General features: G+C 35.6%; 2 protein-coding genes across 3 annotated transcripts; one reads left to right on the top strand and one right to left on the bottom strand.

Moving 5' to 3' along the window:
* Positions 1–753: 753 nt before the first annotated feature.
* On the top strand, positions 754–1,763 carry LOC146900130 (uncharacterized). The gene has a single exon (XM_085735323.1). The coding sequence runs from the start codon at positions 874–876 to the stop codon at positions 1,186–1,188; it is 315 nt and encodes a 104-aa protein (XP_085591449.1). The 5' UTR covers positions 754–873; the 3' UTR covers positions 1,189–1,763.
* Positions 1,764–7,179: 5,416 nt separating this feature from the next.
* LOC146900131 (F-box protein At1g47056-like) lies at positions 7,180–12,239 on the bottom strand. 2 transcript variants are annotated; one of them, XM_085734300.1, is made up of 2 exons: positions 10,323–12,239; positions 7,180–8,472 (listed from the first exon to the last, which is right to left on the bottom strand). In XM_085734300.1, exon 1 carries the CDS (start codon positions 12,162–12,164, stop codon positions 10,362–10,364), a length of 1,803 nt encoding a protein of 600 aa, XP_085590426.1. In that variant the 5' UTR covers positions 12,165–12,239; the 3' UTR covers positions 7,180–8,472; positions 10,323–10,361. The 2 variants fall into 2 exon arrangements, with proteins under 2 accessions (XP_085590426.1, XP_085590427.1); XM_085734301.1 differs by lacking the exon at positions 7,180–8,472 and having other exon boundaries at positions 10,127–11,632; positions 11,843–12,239.
* Positions 12,240–17,975: the final 5,736 nt, after the last annotated feature.

A 17,975-nucleotide genomic window follows, 5' to 3' on the forward strand; every position in this document is an offset into this window, starting at 1 on the left:
TAAATATTTTTAGATGACAAAATCAATCATGATAAACACAACATTTTATAAGACTAATTATCAAGGGAATAGATACAACTAATTATCAACATCAGTTAATGAACAATGAAGCATACATCTTCTTAGTTGTTGTTTCTATTAGCTTGACCATCCGTTCATTTTCATGAGGTTATTCAAAAATCAGTGAAATGACAACTACTTAAAATATATTTTCTTAGGCCATTTTCAATTCAGAATATATTTTCATTTTCATTTTGTATGTATATAATAAGAAAGAGTTAGTTTAAGTTGAAGCTTAAGTTGAAGTTTTAATCGTCGATACAAAATTGGAGTTATTTAAGTTGAAGCTTCACTATTTTTGAATTTATATTTTTTTTAAGAGGCCAAAATGGAATATATTTTTGAATTTATATTAAAACGACAAGAATGAATAGTCTAATTAGTTTTTTATTTTTATTTTTATAGAAATGAAGAATCTAATTAATATAACTATAAGTAATACTTTAGATAATTAAGTTGTAACATTGACAATATGATGACTCAATTCTTCATGGAACGTAGACACCACTATAGTCAATATGGTTCATTAACTCTAAATAACAATATACAACCTATATTAGCAATCTATTATTGGCTAACCTTTTTTTCCTGATCAGAAATTCATGCTAGAACATACCAACATACACGTTGTTATGATGAATTATCTTCCAATCAAATCCAACGTGTCATCTCAAACTTCAACATTCATCTCCTCTCTTATAATGTAAAATTATAAGCTCATATATTCCCTACCCACATACCTTCCCACCAAAAGCTACCCTTTCATGGGAAAGGCTGGGATAAGGGGGGGACAACCAAAAAATCATCACCACAATGAGTTTCAATTGCCTTACTTGTGGCCAAATTAAAAGGGAAAATTCTGAAGGAGATTTTAATAATTACCCAGAAATCAACAAGTCTTCTACTAGAAAAGTTCGGATACAAGTTGATAGAAATTGGTCAGGGGATATATGTCCACCACAACGTGAAGGTGGCGGCGGCGCTATGGCTAAGATAAAAGCAGAACATCGTCGTGCAAATAGTGCCGGAGATGTTGGGCCAAGATTGTTAAGGAGCAGTGGAAAGAGAAGGGATTGGTGTTTGGATGAATTGCTTGGACAGCAAGAAAATGGAGTTGGATGCCATTGATGATATACTCCCTCCGTCCCTAATTATAAGCAAATTTGACTTTTTTGGTTCATTCAATTATTGATGTATATGGTTCATATTATGGACCACATACATCAATAATTGAATGAACCAAAAAAGTCAAATTTGCTTATAATTAGGGACGGAGGGAGTATTTCACTAAATTAAAAAAGAAAAATCATTAAATGTTACACAATCAATGTAAAATTTGACGGTTAGATTTCAATAATTCAAATCATCTCTAGTATTGAAAGGGCCTAATTTCGAAGAGGAAAAAAAACTTATAATGTTATTTTCTCTTCGAATTAGTTTCTTTGATATTGGAGAAAATCCAAACTCAAATATCGATGGTGTTTTTCATGTATCGTGTATATGTTAGGTTCTTTGGTGGTAAGGTTGTGGGAGGTGTAAAGAGAGGGAAGAAGGAATGTTCATTATAGTATATGGAGTTTCAAGTGCCTAACAAATTATGGAGAGTGCTTTTTTTTTCTTGCACCAAATTTGTTAATTTTTTTTTTTTTTTTTGGTTTTGTTTGGTTTGATTTATTCTATTATCCAATGAAGATTCTCTCCAATTTTGTTGATATTTATAGTTATATTTCATATAATTTAACTTAATTGTCAATGCACTATTAAAACAAATGAGGAAAACTTAACTTAAAGACCCAAGTGGTAGGTGTTCCGGCCTATAGCCTCAAGGAACTTTGCCAGCGGTTCGAGGTTGGGTATTTTGTGTTTAGATCAAATGACTTGTTTTATCTTTTATTTTTGGTCTCTCCTTTACTATTTATTCATAGATAGCGGCAATAGGAGGATGGACCAAATATATGTTTATATTATAGTTACTCTTCACGCTTCAACAATTTCTCCTTTTCCTTCATCAAATTGCATTTAAGTTCAAAGCCATCAACCGAGGGTTGATAGACCAGAAGAACGAATATGGATTTGAGTTAAAGAGTCTCAATACTAAGCCGTCCACGATTAAGACATGCAAATCATGGTTCTTACACGAGAATGGATTACCTGAGCTCGATCCAATTGAAAGCGATCCCTCAAAAAGTCCTTAAAAACATACTACTCCTCTATGTGCTCCGAGATTCTCTCCTTGCTCGAGGGAAGATGTGTTGTTCTTTGCTTCAGTCGCGGGCTGAACACTTGAATTCTAAACAAAGGAAGATGAATCAGTGGAGTAATACACTGCTGTAGATGTCAACATAGAAAGTAGAAGTCAATACACTGTTCTTCGATATGATAAAAACTCTTAACAATAGTTATATCTCAATGACTCTCCTCGAAAGTTGAAATTGATGAAAGCATAAGAACTTTTAGACCATTGGACGATCAAAGACGCAATCAAGATGGCAAATGAGAAATGAAGAAAAATGACTACATTAATCAAAGATCAATTGAGATGAAATAAAATTATCAAAAGATAAAAATATTATACATAAAAAAAGACAATAAAGCAAGCTAGCTTAATTGTAAATCATCTCCAAATGAGAGTTAGACACCTCGTTGAACAAGATTGCTTTCATCTGTAAATCCTCTCTTAAATGAGAGTTAGAAAAGTGTTATAGTTTATATATATTCTCTCAAAATGAGTTATAACTTGGATTGAAATAGGATCTTCGTTGTAAATCATATATGATTGAGATATAGAATACTTGAAAGAGTATGTGTTATATCAAAAACACACTCAATTTGAAATCAACCAAGTAGTGTGATAGAAAGTGTACCAAAAATCGTGTGCGTAATAAAAAAAACTTTGTATCCACAAAGATTGTGATTAACTTGCAACAATTAAGGGGGGTTTGATAAACATTGAAGCTTGGTAAATAGATGCAGGTAATTGATAATGAATTAAAAAAAAAAAAAAGACTTTGTATCCCCTATTTTCATCAGGTAATTCATTTCATAGTTAGAGCAATTGAATATCACATCAGAATAAAACCAATTCCTTGACTCAAAATTCAATTTATCTAACAAAGATCCCTAATTCCATAGATGAACTATTTATTTCAATCTAAAGCACGATTGAACGCTAGTTTTTATAATAACATTTGGATAATTCCATATTTCTATAGCAATTAACTACATGAACAGTTATTCTATGTTCAATTCATAATTGATCAAAATATGAAAAACACTAAGCACAAAAATAATTGAATAAACATAGGAACTCAATTGTATAATAAAGAGAATTCATGAATTACATAGCTCAAGTAGCTCCAAATTATATGATCAAGTTCTCAAATCTCCAATTTATTTCATTCTCCACACTAATTTGGTTTTTTCTAAAAACCTAACCCCAATTTATTTCTCCTTCCAATTAGTCAACCAACATCGATCATCCCCAATATCACCATAGCCGCCACTATAATCCTCTCTAGAACCTTAATTTTTTTCACCTTTCTTCTGCAATACTATTATCATTTCTCATAAAGCCCTTAAATATAAAAGAAACCCATAAAATTTGTGAAACACAAAATTGTTTAGGAGTGATGACATGTCATCATACATTATTCTTAGCATATGTTTTGGTAAATTTCAGTAGGTTTTATAAGCAGAATAGATGAATATTAGAACAATTGCTTATGATTTCGGGAAATGTTTTAATGTTTTCTATATTTGAGTCTGTAATTCTATTCTTTCCAAAACATAGAATAGGATGTTTTGTTGCAATTCACGAAAAAATCATGTATATCGGCAAAGCAAGACATCTGAAAATTTGTGAAGTCATTGGGAAGATGAAGAATGAAGATTCAAGAGGCCTCAAAAGACGTTACAGAGAGAGTAATTATGTTTCTAAGTTCCAAGACATCTTACAGAGAAGTACACACCCAAAAAGGCGCGTTTTCAACACCGAACGACACACACATGCGCCCAACGCGCGGAATGGGACGCCAGGTGCCCGTGAACTTTATACACAGCGCATGGCCCATGAATTTAGGCGTCCGACGTCCAAACCACCATTCACACGCGCCTGGCACATGGTTCTAAGCGCATGGCGCCTGTTCCTTGCGGGCCAAGGCGCTGTTTTTGTGACTTTTTGGTGAAGAAAACCCGATATTTTAGCCCAAGTTCAGGTGAAAACTCTCCCTATAAATACCACATTCCTCATTCACAATCTATCATTCAGGACGAAGTGGTTCAAGAAGAAGTCAAGCACTAGGAGCTTCAAGAGATGAGTTTTTCTCCTCACTCAAGGTTTTTCCTATGGTATGTTTTATTTCTTTTGTAATTTGTCTTTAGTTACCATGAGTAACTAAATCTTTTTACGCTAGAGTTTTAAGATGAACCTCTATTTCGTTTGTTGGATAATTATTTAATTTAAAGTCTTTTATTCAGTTATTTTCTTTTCACTATTTAGCTTTAATGTAGTGCGTAAGATTTGTCTCCTCTGAAGTATAACCCTAAATTAGGCACTTAGGGAGGTGAGATACCTAATATTGATGTATATCTGTCTAATCAGGAAGTAATTAATTAGTAACTAGCAAAACAAACCTAAAGTGAGCGTACCCTAATAGTAAGTACTTAGGAATGTGACATACTTAATATTGATGAACATATGTTAAAATCCGGTAGTAAATAGTTAGTAATTAAGGAAGCAAATGACTTCACTACTTAAATTAGTCAAGTAACTCCATTTTTCTTTCACCTTGGTAAGGTAGGCGTTGATAGGGTTGCCCATTTGTAGATGAGGGAACCTTTAGGAACATTGGAAATTTAAGAACTCTAATTTAAGTTTTTGTTTCAATTACCTCTGAGCGAGTAAGACCCCCACGAACTATCACGTGGATCAGCAGGTGCAACTCGACAAGCGGAGGGATAGACCTGCATCTCTGAGAGAGTAAGACCCCACACGTAAGGATCACTGTGTGACCAGCAGGTGCAACTTGACAGTTGATTAGGTTATAACGTCTCAGTGAACCCATAACTTAAATAGTCTATTTAGAATAATTGAACTTAACTTGACTGCTATTTAATTCCAACAAATAAATAGAGGGGATTCAAAGAATCCTAACCGCCGTTAACACTATGCAATCAAAATAGGTAAACTTTTCTCTGTTGCAAACAGATTAACTTTGCAAAACTATAAACCCTTATCTCTTTTATTTTATTTTATTCCCAAATAAGTAACGCGAATTGTTTGGTTGAAACGACAATCCATGCGGATACGATACTCTACTTACACTTTATTACTTGGTAAACGATTTGGTTTACTTGCCTAATCCGACCATTAAGGAGCATATATCTGGGGATTTAGGTTTTCTAATTTTGGATTTTAGTTCTTAAACTTGTTATAAACTAATAATCTCTATCAAGCTAACATACACACATATAATGGGTTTTCGATTTTTATTTTCTTTTTTATTTCAAAACCTATGAAGAATATGAAACCATGAATAGATGATGCTGGTTTTTTTTTTTTTTTTTTTTTTACAGATGAAAATGATTATTGTTGAATGTGTCTCAAAATTGGAAATTCGGAATTGTAAGAACCGTGACACGATTTTGGAGGAAAAATGGGATGGTGCTACTGGAAGCAAATCCTTACACAATTGTGGGATAAGGTTATAGTATTGTACTGTGTACGAAACTTACCATGACAGGATTCTCACAATCGTGACACGACGATTTTGGCAGTATTTAGGCACTATTTAAGCATTCATTGTTCTTTTTTTTAGTAGATCTTCAAGAGAGAAAAACTTTGTGAGCTAATCTCTTGCAACCCTTTTATATCTCATCATAAAGAACTCATTGATAGTGGATTGTAGAGATCAATCTCTCCCCTATAGTAGGTCAATTTAGACCGAACTGTGTAAGCATTTCTTGATGTTTTTGTTTCTCTTCTCTCTTTATCTTTTAGTTGTAGTTTTGTGTTTTTCACTTTATTCCTAGATTAGATCTAGGTTTATTATTGTTGTTGTTGTTTGTGGTTACTTTGATATTGAGAAATGATATTTGTACAACCACTTTATTACAATTTTTTGACAACTTTCTCTCTCATACTCACATTATATTCTTATTCTCTCTCTTCCTTTTTCTCTCTCTCTCTCTCTATTGTTTTGGATCAATGAGAATAGAGAAAATGAAAGTTGTCATCAAAGTTGTCTCAAATGGTTGTACATATATCACTACTCATTTGATATTGGTTACTACTTTCCTTTACTCCACACATCTACGTTTATTGGTATGATTTCGAGTCCGAATTCACAACAATTAAGTTGTTTGAAAGATGATATTAAAATAAAGGTGAAGTAGAAGAAAGAGTGCCAAGATTAAAAGAGAGATAGAGTATAAGAGTTTTGATCTCGTCAGGATGATGTGAGAGATAGAGAAGATAAAATTCTAGAGAGAGAAAGCACTTGTGATATGATGATGAGATTAAAGATTAAGAAGAAAAAGTGTTGAGATTGAAAGAGATTTGGTAGTTTATGGGTTTGATTAAAGGAATATTTTTCAAGAAAATGAGATGAAGATGACAATGAATGAGAATGAAGACGAGACTTCATATATTTCTGGGTTTTATTAATTTTCAGTATTAGAAAATTAAAACTATCTTATCTGGTTTGCCACATCACGAGTTTTTTTAATTAAAAATAAAAAAAGGATTAATTTGTGCATGTTTATAAAGATAAAGTATCTACGCGGGAAAGAAAAAAAAAATATATATTTAACTATTACAAATAAATAAAATAAAGGATCTATAAAATAATTTTGCCTATATATATTGCTCCAATATGTGGTATAATGTTGAAAAATCCTCTACTATGTTATATATCCATTAATTACAATGTTGTCTTTTTGGAAAAAAAATACTTAGATGACACTAATGTTTTGTGACATTGGTAACTTAGTGTGTTTTTTATAAGAGGGAATGATACATGAATGATTAAAATAAACTATTTTGATGAGAGAAAATAATTAGTTAGAAGAGAGATAAAAAGAAAGTTATCAAATAAATTATTTTGATGAGAGAAAATGATATGGGAATAAAAACTCAATATATATGGGAATGGTCAAGGTTTGACTTGATTAAAAACCTACCTTTACTAGCTGTATCGGGAAGCCTGAGCTTGTAAGCCATATGGATCCAATCCTTTCCATGACTAGATAAGGATGCTTCAAAGGCACAGAGTGTGCATACTTTGAAAGCCTATCCACCACCACCATTACTGCCTCATAGCCCCAAGACTTAGGTAATCCGGTTATGAAATCCCTTGACACATCCTCCAAGATTTGAGACGGAACTGGAAGTGGTTGCGAAAAGTCCTCCGTGTGCAGCCGCCGCATATTTCTGCCTTTGACGTATATCACATGCCTGAACAAAATGCTGGACATCTTTCTTCACGCCAAACCCAAACAAATTAGATGCAACCCGCCGATATGTACGATAAAACCCTGAGTGACCACTCTGGAGATGAGTGAAATTCCAACAACAGTTTTGGGATCCACTTGAATTTGCAGCCAGCACCAATCTATCCTCATAAAACAGAACCCCTAGGAGATACTCAAAACCGGGCCTAGTCGATTCTCTTTTTTGCAGGCACAGGGCTATGTCAAATTGTTAACCTAACAGTTTCACTGCCCAGTTCTATTGGTACATAGTAGTAATTGGCTGCTGCAATAGTTGCCTTAAACTTTTCTGATTAGTACAAACAGTAACTTTTCACCCTGTGAAATATGGACGCCAATGTTGGATGATAAAGCTACTGCGGTTAACTTTTTCTCATAAGCCGCTTTTGTTAAATTTCTGTCCCCGAGTGCTTTGCTGAAATATGCAATTGGCCGCCCTTTCTGCAAAAGAATTGCCCCCAGATCGTTCCCGGATGCATCACTCTCAATGCAGAACTCTTAGCTAAAATAAGAAAGAGCTAAAACAGGTGATGTTGTCCCCTTGTGCTTCAGAACCTCAAATGCTACTTGCTCTTGAGCTCCCCACTTAAATCGTTCCGTTTTTGTGAGGTCTGTTAAAGGCTTGGCTAACTTACCATAGTCTTTCATAAACTTCCTATAATAGCCGGTAAGGCCGAGAAAACCCCTTACTCCCTTTACGTTCTTTGGTACCGGCCATTGTAGAACACATTTGATTGTAGCCGGATCCATAGCCACTCCATGAGAAATGATGTGTCCCAAATATTCCACCAATCGGGCCAAATAGCATTTCTTTCGGTTTGCAACCAACTTGTTATTCAATAGGATTTGAATGACTTGACTCAAGTGCTTCAAAGAAGTAGTAAAACAGAGAAGTTGCTTTACTACTTCTCTATCATTGCATATCTATCATAATGGCCACAAGACAAGACTAAGTATGACTTGTTACTACTTTGGATTAACAAAAAAAATATAATACTCTGTTGGTCCACAAGACAAGGCTAAGTATGACATGTTTTTCACAGCTTTTATTGATTGCTCTTGTTGATCTTTAAAAAAAAACAGAATGCTCTATTTTACTCATTTTGCAATTTTGGTCTATCCAGGTTTTGTTAAGGTAAAAGGCAAAATTGTGAGGGAAGAAAGGTTAGCTAGCTAGATAAGCTTTAAAAATTAGTAATAACTTGACCCCTTAAGTTTGTGATTTAGCTTTACTTGCCATTGCATTGCTCCAAACCCCTTTTTTTTTCCCCAATTGTTACCATATTTACAATGAAACCATATGGTTAGAATGGGTATTCAATCCCTGCTACGCTTACACCATAAGACATACGACACTGTCTGGTATTAGCTTGTTGTTAACGTACATATTTCGAGAAATCCTGTCATAAATATTTCAAGAACACTTCCAACTACCACTTCCAACTAAGGCTCAAACTCTATCTCCACATACTGACATACTTATCAAACTATATAAAGAAAAAAAAAAACATTTTTTGCAGGTGTTCAGACAAAATCTAAAATTGTCACATATATTATCCTTAATCAAAAGAAATGATTTTTCTGCTGCTAAGTTATCGCACATTCACACAGTATGTGAACTTACACAATTAGATTTCACACAAATCACTGATTTCAAGAGAAAGGTGTAACTAAAGGATTAATCTGAAAGTGTAAATTAACTAAATGTGTGGTCTCGTGACTGCTCAGAATCCAAAACTGATATGAGAAAGTGATTAAATGCATTGAGATCTAATTTTCAAAGGTCCTTTTGTTTTAAGGTTATTGAATATGAATTTTCCCTTGTACAATAGCTGACCAACCTAACATTTTGGTTTTGGGCTTCGAGAAAATGGAATAGAAAATTTATAATTAATACTGTCCACAACTTCTTACTGAAGAAACATCGAAAACAATCAAAAGACAATCTCAAAAGCAATATAATTAGGTAATGTAATTGGAGGAGAACAATATATTTTGTTTGGTTTGTTTTCAAGGAAACAAAGTTTATGTATGCAACCATTGATTTCCTTTGGGTCAGTGGGTCTCCATAACAAGTAAAACAGTGTAACAAACAACCTCAAGATCTTCGGTGTTCTCAAAAAACAACACTCTGATCCCAGAGTATAGCTATAACTAAAAACCAACAATGTAACAAGAATTAAAGACATAAATTATATTCAATTCACAACAGTATAAAAAGGGAAGTTTCTTAGTATCTCAGATTGAACAAAACTAAAGCCAGGCTAAGAAATTCCTGATTTTGGTAGTCATATAAGAACATATCAAAAATATGAAATATATAAAATTTGATTCCTTACAATATTCTAGAAATTGCTATTAAGGAAGTTAAAAATCAGGAGAAAAAGAATAGAGGTTGATGATTGTGCGTTTTATATCAAAAAATAAATAAATAAAGTTGGTTCTCAAGAGTTGATATGCCCATGGATACTCAGAAAAAAGTGTTATATAGCAAGAATGCAAAACCCTTGCTGCCACAAAGGGCTACAATAACTATGACACCAGAATCTTATCCAAGTAACACAATTCAAGACAAAGCTAAGAAAACAATACAATTTAACACTGCATATACCATCCAACTGCTTTCATTACATTGTGCGTTATATACAAATTCAAATCTTACATCTATACTTAGCCAATTACCATGAACAGAAGCGAATACACCTGTAAGTTGAAATTTTTCTTAAATGAGAATAATTTACTAGGAGAACATCTAAAAATGAAAAACATCTTACATTTCAGAGCTCAAACTTCAGCGGAAGACTTCAACAATGCTAGCGAACAAGGCATCCAAGACGTAAGAAGTATTTCGTCTTTCTCGCACTAAAGGCACCCGTACGAGATGGAGGAGCTGTTATCTGTCTCAACGACGGCCTTGAAGATACCATCGAAGAAACAACATTAGCATGTACTTTATGACAACCATCCAAACTAATCTTTCTCAGTTGAGTGCAGTTTTCTACCACATGGATCACTCCCTTCTTTGTGACATCATTACAATTTTCAAGTGACAATTTCAAAAGCCCACGACAACTCTTTGAGATCATATAAAGTGCTTCGTCATCAACATTTGTATATGACAAGTTCAACACCTCCAATTTGGGAACTTCAAAGTTCATTTCTAGTTTCACCATTGAACACTGGGATAAGTTCAAATGTCTAATGTTACAGCATATCCCGAAAACTTGAACAATGCCTTCTTCAGATATACGATAACAATTGCTCAAATCAAGCAGCTGCAAATTGGGGAAAATGGAAGCAAACATTCTGATGTTTTCGTCAAATAACCATGGATTGTGAGCCAAATGAAGATACTTTAATTGAGGGTATGCAACAAAATCCATCAACGATCTAGAACTCTCTAGACTCTTTTTACCAATACATGTGGCTTCCATTTTGATATCCCTAAGTGAAGGACAATTCCTAAGAAGCGCAAAGAAGGCTGATTCTGTGAGCATCGAGCAACGAGCCAAGTTTATAGACACCAAATCACGAAGAAACAAAGACATCTCCACAACATGTTCATCTTTGAGAAAAACAGCATTTTCAAGATCCAAATGCTGGAAATGTTGACACTTGGATAGCAAAGAAATGATTCCGGAATAACTATAGCCGATACAATTTTGGAGAACAAGCCTCGTCAAAGGTAGACGTTCGATGGCAATAGAGGAGAGCAACTCATCAGAGATATTCGAAGACAATAAATCAAGAGAAGCTAAGCATTTCAAACTCACCAAGGAGGAAATGAAAAGTGAAGTAACGTAAGTTGACTCATACCTCACCTTTACTGGGCCATTAGTTTTGGAAAATGATAAAGACCTCAAGGTTGGTCGCTCGCGGAGAGCTTTAGCAATTCCATCAAAGGTTATGTCAAAACATTGCAACATGATGGCCTCTTCGAGAACCTTACAACTTTTGAACAAATGGAGAAGCAATTTGTCATTGATGTCGGAATGACCAGAGAAATTAACCTTGCGGAGTTTTTTGAAATGTGAAAGCTCTACCGCACCGTGGTAGCATTGTAAAGGGTAACTGAGGTCGAGGACTTCCAACAAAGGGAAATAATGAGAGATAAGTATGAGGTCGCTGCTACTGACATAATGCAATTTGGAACAAATGAGAGAGGTTAAAGTTGTAATCTTTTTGGAAAAAGCTTGCAACCCAATTATGGGAATGATGTCTTTGTTTGAGAGATTGAGTGATGTGAGTTTCAATGGAAAATTAGAGATTTTAATTAGAAGTTCGGTGAGGTTACCTGGGAAGCGCGAGAGATCGAGGGAGGTTAGGTTGGTGAATCTATGGAAGAGACGTGGAAGAGAAGGTAGGGTTGGATCATAGATTGTGAGAGAGAGTCGAAGACTGTTAGCGATGGAGAGGAACTGTTTCGATACGACAGAGAGAGATTTCAAGCAGCGATTATCGTCATTGAGGAATTTGAAAACACATTCCCAACACTCATCTGGTAAATATGAACCAGCAGCCATTGATTTTCTTCTTCTTCTTTTTGTTTGTGTAGACTTCATAGTTGTTTCTATGGAAGCAACTGATCGTCTGAGAGAGGTTCTCTCCCTTTTCATGGGTGGCTGCCGGTGTTCGTACGGCGATTTGTGAAGCTATTTGAGGGGGTTAGGTTGTTTGATTGTTTCGTTCCATTTGAGGGTTTAGGCACTCAGCTTTTCCCTTTTTAAGAAAAATTAATTTAATTAAATTTTGTTTCAGCATCACACAGGTCCGGTTTGTTAAAACTGTCGGTTCACTGGTTTTCACCGATTTAGACCGAATCGCATCGGTTCACATCCGTTAAGTAACTCGGCCGGTCACCACTTCGGTTCTCGGTCGAATTGGTTCAACCGGTCGGTCCGATCCGATTTTTAAAACTATGGTCTTGGAACAACAGTCGGTACTCTTTAAACAGTTTAAATTAAGCCATTATTCTTTAAAAAGTTAAATATTTTGATTTTCAAGATATTAATTATATGCAATTTTATAAATACTTATTACTTATGGTTAAGAATGTTCGGGGCACTCGTTAACATTTTTATTTTATTTTTACAAATAGTCATTTTCTTTCTAAACTACCGAGAAACGTATTACTTATATAGATATGGAGGAGAACATATTTTAATATGCACGGGATGGGTTCAAACCTTGAACATCTCATTAGGTAAATTTAGGATGCACATTCAGTGCTGTAGAAAACAACACAGTTTTTATTTCAGCCATTGGATGAGTTTGACAAAATTACAATAGTACCATCCAATTAAGATCTAATGGCTATAAATCAAAACTGTGTGTGAAGGTGAGAAAAACACAAGAAGGGGGGTTGAATTGTGTTTTGAAAAATTCTTCTTTTCTCCTAAAAACTGAACACACTGATCAGAAGCTAGGTGAGACAGCTTCTGAAGTGATAATCAGAATCTAAATGCAGCGGAATAAAACAGAGAGAGAAGAAGAACGACACAAAGCAATTATACTGGTTCCTTCCACAATCCGGAAGTAGTCCAGTCCCCCTTGCACTTCCAAGGAGATTTCACTATGAGTAATATCTGATTACAAATGCTCAAGCACACAAGCAAGAGACTTCCAATGCTCAAGCACACAAGCAAGAGACTTCCTTTGCTCAAGAACACAATCAAGAGACTTCCTGCTCAAGCACAACTGCTAGAGACTTCCTAACTAAACAAAATTACACAGAAAATTGTTTAAGGTTGAACACTTGATATACAATCAGAGGTGCTCACAATACAAATCAGATACAGACTCAATGGACTTAAGAATTTCTAAGATATGACTTTGAGACACAGAAATTCTAAGTGAATGCAGAACAATTTCAGCAGAGGTTTGGTACTTGTGAAAATCTTGTGAGTCTTTCGTTTAGCGTTCTTGCATTGCCAAAACTCTAATTCTTCACTCCTTTATATAGAGGTGTGAAAGAGACGTTGTGAAATTGCCAGCACACCAAAGAGTCGTTAGTGAAGCTTGATCTTTCACCAATGATCTTTTGCCTGATTTGGTTGTTGTCCTATGAAGAACCAATTTGAAATCCATTCCTTATCCAAAGGAACATATATGCAGGCGAGACCGTATTCTGGAGCTGTTTTCTTGTCTTGAAGCGTGGACACAAAACAAAGTAGTGGAGAACGTGGTTGTACAATTCGTACAAAGTACAATGTCAACGCTTTCGTCCAAAATGCAAGCACAAGCCTTCAAACACCTTTGAAATGACCGTTGCAAAATTCCACTAATCCTTTGTTTGTGTTTTCGAATCCAATGGACAGCTTTTGCATTGATAATTCTTCAATTCTTGAATCTTTTGCAAATCCAGTTGAGATTCAGCTTCTGGTGAAATAGCTTCTGATGAGGCAGCTTCTGATGATGCAGCTTCTGATGATATGACTTCTGCAGCTTCTGATGACGCAGCTTCTGATGATGTGGCTTCTGGACCTCTTGTCTTCAGAAGCACTATTCTTCAGGAGCAGCTTACTTCAGGAGCGCTATTTCTTCAGGAGCAGCTTGACTTCAGGAGCGCTTTGCCTTCAGAATCATCTAAGCTTCATTTCCTTTGCTCTTTATTTGCTCATTCAGAACCAATGATGATGTAACTTTATAATTATGGTCCTGTACACTTGAACAAATATTAGCTAGTCCAATTTACAATTTTTAATACCTTGTTATCATCAAAACTTTTTAAGGTTCATTGTTAAACACATTTTGTTCCAACAATCTCCCCCTTTTTGATGATGACAAACAAAAGTATTTAAAATTGATCAATTGTTGTTAATCTAATTAACAAGTTGACTTTGGGGTTCTGAGGTTTGTAAGCTCAGAATCTGAGGTTTGTAAGCTCAAACTCCCCCTGAGTCTGATAGTCTTTAAGGTGAGGTTTGTAAGCTCCCCCTAAGTTCTATCCAGGTTAATTAAATTCATTTTTCGCACAATAAAAAATATCAGAGCTTAAAAACAAAATTGAATCATTGAAAGAATTAACTTATAGATAAGAAGAATGGTTCAATTAATTTTACTTGAATTTTGATACTTCTTCGTTCGTTCATAGCTTATACCAATAAGGTAAAAAAAATGATAGAAGTTTTTCAAAAATTTCAAATGCCATTAATGGGGCTCAAGACCAGAGAAGAAATGGGTCTTGAGCCATTTACAGGTATTGAAATCAGGTCAAGTATTTGTGGTATTCCAGTAAGAATTGCGGAATGGCAGATAGAAGCTGTACTCTGTAGAGAGGCCTCTGGAAAATACTCTGGAATTGATCTCTCAAATACAGCTGAAGAACGCCTCTGGAAAGAGAAAGTAAACTTGGCCCTGTACAACTCAACACAAGCAGGAAAGTATGCTGATCTAAGCATGGATAAGAAGCTGCTTCTGAAGATTCAGAATGAGGACTTACTTCCATGTGGTGGAAGTGAGAAACCCAATTTGGCACAAAAGGTCTTTCTTCAACACTTCATTAAGAAGGAGAAAGTGAACGTGCCAAAATATATGTTCAAATACTTGATAGAGTGTCTGAAACAGAGTCAGCTGCAGAATAGAACCTGGGTACCTTATGGAAGACTCTTGTCAGAAATATTCTATCAAGGAGGAGTCTTGGACAAGCTAAGCAGTGCTGAAGCCTTCACAGACGAGTTGCTTGATACTAAAACTGGAAAGTTCATTAATGCACAAACCCTCAAGAATATGAAGTTGATCCCTGCTGTCACCAAGCTTCATACAGAATTGAGTGAATCACTTGTTAAGTCTGATCTTATGAAGGACTTTCCACCCATCTGCAAGAAGGATCCCATTGAAGTGCAGATGTACTATATAAAGGAACATTTTGAGGCAACCAATGAGAGAATCAGATTGGAAGATATTCCAGAGGAAATGTATGGTGGTGCTCTGCCACGAGCCAGAGGCAGAAAGTCAAAAAGAAAAATGACTGCAGAGCAATATCTAGAGGTTGAACAATCTGCTAAAAAGGCGAAAGTTGCTGTTGACAAGCTCAAGATTGGTGGTTCATCAGTACCTTCAATCGAAGAAGCTATTGAAAACATGGATTCCAGGATGATCATGGATGTTGGCATTACTCTTGATCAACCTGCAATACCAAAGAAGAAAAGGAAGCAAGCAGTAAGGAGAACCAAGAACTTCCCTCATGTGTCTAAGAAGACTGAAGCTGCTACTAGTGTGTCAGAAGCTATTGGAAAAGCTATGTAGATTGCTGCTGAGCTACAAGAGTCTGTAGTTTCAGAAGCCAAGCAACTGTTGCTGATGACCAGTGAGTCTGTTAAAGAGGATTCTGATCCTGAACCAGAGAAGGTAATTAATATATCATCAGATTCCGCATCCACACCATTATCAGATTCTGATGATTCTGATGATGATATACCCTTAGCCCAACTCTTTCAAAAACCAGTAAAAAGCAAGTCAACACCAACCAAAACCAACAAAAAGTCCTCTCAGTCAACTACTTATGAACCAGTTGGTCACATAATTAATGAGAAGTTGGCTGAAATGGCTGTGCAGAGAGAAAAAGTCATTGAGACTATCTTTCGCCTTAACCCTCAACCTCTTAACATTCAACCTCTCAACATGATTCCTCCAGAAAATGTTGAGTCTACTTCAGAAAAGGCCTCTGAAGCAACTCCAGAAGCAGCTGCTTCTGAAAATGTTGTTTCAGAAAACCCCCATCAACACACACCTGAACCACATAAACCCACATCACCCCCACAATCACCAACAGCTACCATTAACCCCCAACTCAACACTCAAACATCAACTTCACCACAACAACCACCAACTGAAACTGAATTTCAACCTTTACCTGAACACTCCCCAGAACCAACTCCCATGGATGTTGACATCTCTCTAGTCAATGTTCAAGCCTCAACCACTACCACTCACATTGCCTCTGACCAGCCTTCATCTTCAAACACACAAACACACTTTACCATTCCAGTTCCTAACCCTGTTCAAGATTTGGAAATCAGTGATTCTGATCTTGAAATCCTTGAACAACCACCCTCAAACATCCTGGAATCTGGATATATTACTTCTGAGCTTCTGACAATCCTTAGTCAATTGCATAATCTTGTGGATCAACGAAGGACAATTGATCTCACAAGTGCATATGAAGACTCCTGGGCATCACTTCAGAACCGGGCAACTGAGCTAATTGAAAGCTTAAGGGCTAAGTGCATCAGAAGCAAGGAAGCTTCTGTCAGGAAGTTAATGGAGCATCTGTATCAGAGTCTCAGAGTAAGAAGTTCTACACTGCTCCTGGCAAACCAGCCTTTCTTCTTAGAAACGGATTACTTGACCAGAGAAGCAAGGTTGTGTAAGCTTCTGAAGAAACAGATGGCACAGCAGCAGCAAGAAGCTAAGGAAAGGGAACAGGCTCTTCTCCAGAGGCAACAACAGCTTGAAGAACTGTTGCAGAAGAAGATTGAAGAAATGGAGGAGATGAAGAAACAACAACAAACCAACCCTTAGTTGCACACCCTTGTGTTTTTCTTTTTGTTTGTTGTTTGTTTTAAATTCCTAGTCCTTGCTTCTGAAACCATCGTGTTTTATTTCTCTATGCTTCTGAATGCTTACTGATTCTGACTGTTTAGCTGCTTCTGATTTTTTTTAGATATTCATGTTCTTATATTTTTGATCTGATTTATTTAATTAATTTCTTGTATACTCTCTTTTGTTTGAGTTTTTCTCAAATCTTTTTGTCTTTTATGCTTATTTTTATCTTTTTTGATAATGACAAAAGGGGGAGTATATGTGACAAGTATTTAAAGGCTCTGAGCCCCATTAATGGCATTTGAAATTTTTGAAAAACTTCTATCATTTTTGATTAAGAAATTACTTAGTCTATCATACCAAGCTCTGGGAGCTTGTTTCAAGCCATATAGTGATTTCTTCAGTTTAAAAACATGGTCAGGATATTTAATATCCTCAATTCCAGGAGGTTGCTTGACATACACTTCTTCTTCTATGACACCATTTAGAAAAGCACTCTTGACATCCATTTGATATAATATTATGCCATGATTAACTGCATAGGAAAGAAGTAACCTGATTGCTTCCAATCTTGCAACTGGAGCAAACGTTTCAGTGTAATCAATGCCTTCTTGTTGACTATACCCTTGTGCAACAAGCCTGGCTTTGTTTCTTGTTACTTCACCTTGCTCATTCAGCTTGTTTCTGAATACCCATTTTGTTCCAATAATGTTCTTGTGCTGAGGTTTGGGTACCAGATCCCACACATCATTTCTTTGAAATTGATTCAACTCTTCTTGCATAGCTAGGATCCATCCATCATCTGAAAGTGCTTCATCAACTGTTGTAGGTTCAATCATTGAGATTAGTCCAATCATTGACTCCTCTTGTCTGAAATGTGATCT

The sequence above is a fragment of the Medicago sativa genome, chromosome 8 (genome assembly GCF_051527215.1).
Source record: "Medicago sativa cultivar Bolivia chromosome 8, Bolivia_mono, whole genome shotgun sequence".
Lineage (NCBI taxonomy): Eukaryota > Viridiplantae > Streptophyta > Magnoliopsida > Fabales > Fabaceae > Medicago > Medicago sativa.

Bases quoted from the DNA above. Each gene is read 5' to 3' on its own strand.
- LOC146900130 (XM_085735323.1), top strand. From the start codon at position 874: ATGAGTTTCAATTGCCTTACTTGTGGCCAAATTAAAAGGGAAAATTCT.
- LOC146900131 (XM_085734300.1), bottom strand. From the start codon at position 12,164: ATGAAAAGGGAGAGAACCTCTCTCAGACGATCAGTTGCTTCCATAGAA.